Here is a 5,331-nt window from a genome sequence, read left to right as displayed (position 1 = left end):
ACAATTTTACAATACAAGAGAACTTCTACATACAGTACAGTATATTTATGGACAACAAATATTATGATTGAATATTTTGGTCTTTTCGTTAAAGACTTTAAAGACGTAAATATAATAATCTGAGTGTGTCTTGTATTTACCTGATCAGGTGTCAGACGGGTTGAACAAGAGCCGGAAGAAGTGTTTTCACACCTGTTCACAAATGAAAACGGGTTAGTTTAGAACGCACGGTTGTGTATGTTAGATTTCCAGATGCAAGATTATTCTACATTCAAAATACAGCAAACACTGTCTGTTCAAACTGAACGTACTCAGATGAACAAGAAAAGCTGCTGTTATTTACCTCTTGAATCCAAATTCAATTGGCTGGAAATGTCAAGAAACACAAAACCAAAAGAGGAAAACTGGAAATGGAAAATGTTTATTTAAAACATCAACAGAACAAAGACAATAAAGAGAATTCTTTAGACCGACAGGTGATCAAATACGTTCGAAAGATTGAGATGATAGACATTTATTTTGCTTTACGAAGACAATCCCTGCAATAATGCTTTAAAACATTAAAGTCAGAAGTCATAATTCTCATTTAACGTCAATTGGATGGAAATCAGATTGCATTTTCTCTTAATAGTAAACATGTGTTTGTTTAGTTTTGTCCACATTTGAAGTGCTTTATCAAGTAAACAGTAAAGGGCAAAAAAGCCATTTCATGTCCAACATTGCTGTTCTACAACCAGATCAAGTGAAACGTCAACACAGAAACACAAAGAATCATCCCAGTCAACTCTACATACAAACATCAACCAAAGAACAACAACAAACAAAAAACACATTCAACCAACCAAAGAACAAAAGCTGCCTTTAAATAAAGCAAACAAACCTGCAAATCTACATCAGATTAAATTAGACATTTACATTCACTCAAGAGCTTATCGTCAAATATTATCCTCGTGAATTTAACATCCCTTTACATCTATCCACTGAATACACAACCACAACACTTCCACTATAATGAAGTGGATTTACTAACTCAAACGCTGGAATATAAAGGGAGCCAAGAACCGATGAAAAACAAAACATATATAGTGCTTTTTAAATATTAAAGTTAATATTTTAGAGGCTGGAAACCTTTGCAAACATGCCCACACACACAGAGAAAAATATACATCAAATAAAAGAGGTGAAAGAGGTTAAAGAGGTTAAAACTGTAATATTTGTGTTTGCTGAATCAGGATCGGATTTGAATATAAACACAGAACGAGTGCTGTAACGGTGATCAATAAATGCGAAACCTTTACATGCTTAAAAAGATGAAGAACTGAGTGCGCTGAAAGCTGCAAAACATGATGAACCAAACGTGGATTTGCGTGCGAATGAAGCCGAATACATTTTGTTCATAAAGTCGCACGCTGACATAACCACGCATTCTGAAATAACAACAGTACTTGTGTGTCTGTTTTCGGCAGTGTGTCCTGATCCTTAAACAGAATCACAAACCCTCTTACAGATGGATTATTGTGCACATGCATAAACAATCTTTAACAACATGACCAGACCTGAAATACACCAGACATCAGCACACACCTGAGAAAGATTTCAGAAAACCTCCTCAATTTATGTTCAAACCTCTATCCAGTAAAGAGCACGACATACTAAAACCTTCACAACAACAACTGTACAAACACAAAGAGATCAAAGGTGACTTTTATAAATAAATTAAATGGCAGTGATCGGAGCACTCGAGGGCTGAATCTGATGTCAGACGGCCTTTTGATGGGGATTGAAAAGCGAAGGGATGTGGAAAGTTTCCTTCAGAACTCCAGAGGGCCGAGGTCACTGAAGTCACAGTCGAACAGCTCGCTGATGCCCTCGTGCTCCTCAAGGCCGAAGTGATAGTCCTGACTGTGTGGGGGGGAAAGGCAGATAAAACTGTCCAATGGGAGACCGAGACCGTCCGCCACGTCGCTCCGCTCGAGCAGGAAGTCAGACGAGTCCAGAGGAGAAAAATTAAACTCTGGCATCTCGCCAATGCCAGAAAATGGATCAGAGTCCAGAAACGGCTCTGTAAGACATGAGAACGTGTTTTATGATTGAACAAGTTTCTTTAAATGTTAAGGATAACACTTTCGTTTTGAGATACCGTGGATCATTTATGTTTTTACATTTAAGACAGCAGTTTAGATTGAAATTTGCATTCGATATTTTCCTTATATTTCTAATTTAAATATATTAACTGAAACATTTCGTTTGTTTGTCGTAAATAAGATAGATTCTTCTAAATAATTGCCATAAATGTACATTCTACATTTAGCAGACACTTTCATAAGCAATATTATAAATAACAAACCCAACTGTTGTTTTGTAATGCGCTTTTATTTTATATTTATTCAAAATCAATGAAAACACTGAACCTAGAAATAAGATTATGATTATTGTGGTTAAAATGTATTAGCAACCTGAAGCGTTATTACCTAGAGGCAGAGGGGAGGAGCTCGGGAGCGTAGCTGGCGTTGACCTCACTTCCTGTGAGGCGGGTTCAGACCGCGGTGGGCTCTGACTGGTTGATTTAGCTGGACTACAATCCGAGACGGGACTACAAACCCCAGAACTGTCCTCGGGACAGATGAATACATCGATTGGACCTCTAGAGCTCTTTAGAGAAATCTGGTAGCCCTGGAACAGACATTTAAACATGTTTCAACAAGATTTCTTTCACCTCTTAAGTCACAAACGTGTGTGTGTGTGTGTTTGTGTGTGTGTGCGTGTGTGTGTGCATGCGCTCACCTCAGTAGGTTCTGTCACCTGCATCTGCGTTTCAGGTGGTGCTCGTATCACCATGACGATCTGATCCGGAGGGTCCACGGTGTCCCGCAGGTCTTGACATCTGACATACCCCAGCTTGACTTTTTATTAAGGAACGCAACGTTCACGTTTAGACACTGTTGAAATCCTGTCATGTTTTCACCCTGAACCATGAACAAGTCTAAATAAAGACATTTTGTGAAGATCACACGCTCAGAGAGATGAAGGATATTTCTTGTTGTGCGTGTCCTCTGTGAGCAGCCGTAGCTGCAGGCTGCTTTTGTTAATAAGCTCATCGAGTTTCTCCTCCGTGTCCGTCAGTTCGGCTAACTCTCTCTGAAGCTCCTGAAACCTCGCCACCGACGCCCCGTCTATACGGTTACCCCTGAAACACAAACACACGCATACAGATAAACGCATGACACGCTGTGTACGCACACACACACACACACACACTGATGTGATGATGTCCAGGCATCCATATATTCCCTTTCATCCAACCAAAGACCCAATGACATGAAGAATGAGTGCTGTGATGTTCTTCAGAGACCATCCTCTAGCAAACCCACATGTTTAACTGTTAATAATGTCACGTCACATATCAACGATAATATAACGACTAGAATTTACGTGATGTTGAATGATGCATTTCGTTATTTTTATGATCGCTAAAGGATCCTCCAGCACTCACAGCCACTGAATGTTGTTTTTTGACTTCTTAGAGATCAGACGAATGCCCTCCAGGACGTTGGTGATGTCATAGATGCGACGTTTCTGGACGTCCAGCACCTGGGACGCCCAGTTGAGATCAACCACACCATCTGGAGACTGATCCAGCAGGTCCAGGAAGCGTTTGGTGGTGAGATTGAGAGACGTGTCATAGCGAGATTTCTCTGCGGACTGTCGGGGCGCTATGGGTTAGAAAAACATATACACTGTATCTGTGAAATGAAACGCTTGTTTAGCATAACGGGTCATATAAAAGATGCTTGAATGAGAAAACAAAGAGTCGAAAGTCAAATATTTCATAGGCAAAAAAACACGTTTTTCCTAATTTTTCCAGGAGCGGAAAGCACTTTTTTCGTGACGACAGGAAGCCAAGCTAAACCTGCGGACGGATGTGTACCGTACCTCTCGGTGGTGCGGGCGTGGCCGGAGGTGCTGGTCCACATGAAGCGGTTCTGGTGGTGCATATGTACTGATGGTCACTGTCCAGATCCAACTTCCTCTTGACCTAAAAACCACGAAAGAAAGCAGAAGTCACTCACAACCCCATTCAGTCACACCACGTCAGGTTGGGTAACCCAAAGGTTAAAGGTCACGAGCAGGCGACACATGGAACATTACACGACAGTACAGTAGGAGAGAGGAGAGGTGGGGTGGTACCGGTGGTCTGCCCAGTGTCGTTCTTCGGCTCTCGAGCGGGGTGGTCGTGAAGGTGCTGGTGGTGTTGTGCGGGGTGGCAAACAGCAGGATGTCCCCCGCAGATGTGCTGGGTGTCGATATGATGACAATCTGATGGTCTTCACTGAGATCAATGCTGCCGTTGTTCAAGAGAGACTCAAAATCAGCCAGCAGGTCCTCTGAAGTCTGACCCGATATACAACTCTCAGACATGGTCACTGTGGGCAAACTCAAGCTTTGTGGAAACTACACGATATATATTGAAGGTAGAGAACACCGAGGGTTAAACTGCGTGTGGTTGGATCAGCCATGATCAGACATATGGGCGAGTCTTTGAAACGACAACGAGGCTCAGATCTGGGTCAACGTGCGTTTGCTTAACAAAAAACACAAATCTCACGACATTAACAGTTTCTTCAAGTTATGCCACACGCGTGACGTCATTCATAAACATATGATGCATTACAACCGAATGCATGACCGGCTCTACGAGTTCTTTGTTTAGGAAACTGCTATAGCCAATAAAACGCGTTCAAATAAGCACCCGATCAAAACTGCGACACAACTTTCTCTTTAAAGTGCAATAAACACTAAACTACGTGTATTTCATTGTGTTACTATTGTGTTTTCTTATAAATGTAGCTTTTAGTTTTTTGTTCTACATCAGCACTGGTACACGTAAGCAATAAGTGCACAATCACAACACTAGAATGTGTCAATAAAAGCCGATCCCGATGAAGAACACCGCAAAAGTCCAGTTTGTCCTCTTATTATACAAAACAATCCATAATATCCTTCGCTCGTGTCCTTGTTTACTCAATCCATGCAGGAAGTGTTTAAAATCTCCTTACAAAACACACCAAAGCTCTTTAAGACGTTTGTTTCAAACGCGTGAATCCGTTAAAAAAGATAATACATGAGATCCGAGTGTCCGCGCGCACCGGTGCGTCCGGAGTCACTTTTGTTGTTGTTGTTCCAGCTGATCGGATCCTGCGCGAAGACTTACGCGCCAAATCTTTTTTGCCGCGAAACCGGCACGTGCCGGCGTGCTGCACGCTGATTGGCGGAGAGAGCGCGTCCCTCGCCGTCTGTCAGCGTTTTGATTGGCTGGAGTGGACGTCAGTC

At 41.9% G+C, this 5,331-nt stretch overlaps 1 protein-coding gene across 1 annotated transcript; it reads right to left on the bottom strand.

The window, feature by feature from the left end:
- Positions 1-405: 405 nt before the first annotated feature.
- e2f1 (E2F transcription factor 1) lies at positions 406-4,798 on the bottom strand. Its single transcript, XM_079478193.1, has 7 exons — positions 4,189-4,798; positions 3,934-4,036; positions 3,494-3,713; positions 3,034-3,187; positions 2,785-2,898; positions 2,472-2,673; positions 406-2,062 (listed from the first exon to the last, which is right to left on the bottom strand). Exons 1-7 carry the CDS (start codon positions 4,417-4,419, stop codon positions 1,812-1,814), a joined length of 1,275 nt encoding a protein of 424 aa, XP_079334319.1. The 5' UTR covers positions 4,420-4,798; the 3' UTR covers positions 406-1,811.
- Between the last annotated feature and the right edge of the window lie 533 nt (positions 4,799-5,331).

This window comes from Barbatula barbatula (genome assembly GCF_947034865.1).
Source record: "Barbatula barbatula genome assembly, chromosome: 17".
NCBI classification, from domain to species: domain Eukaryota; kingdom Metazoa; phylum Chordata; class Actinopteri; order Cypriniformes; family Nemacheilidae; genus Barbatula; species Barbatula barbatula.
This window is presented reverse-complemented; position numbering and strand designations above follow the sequence as displayed.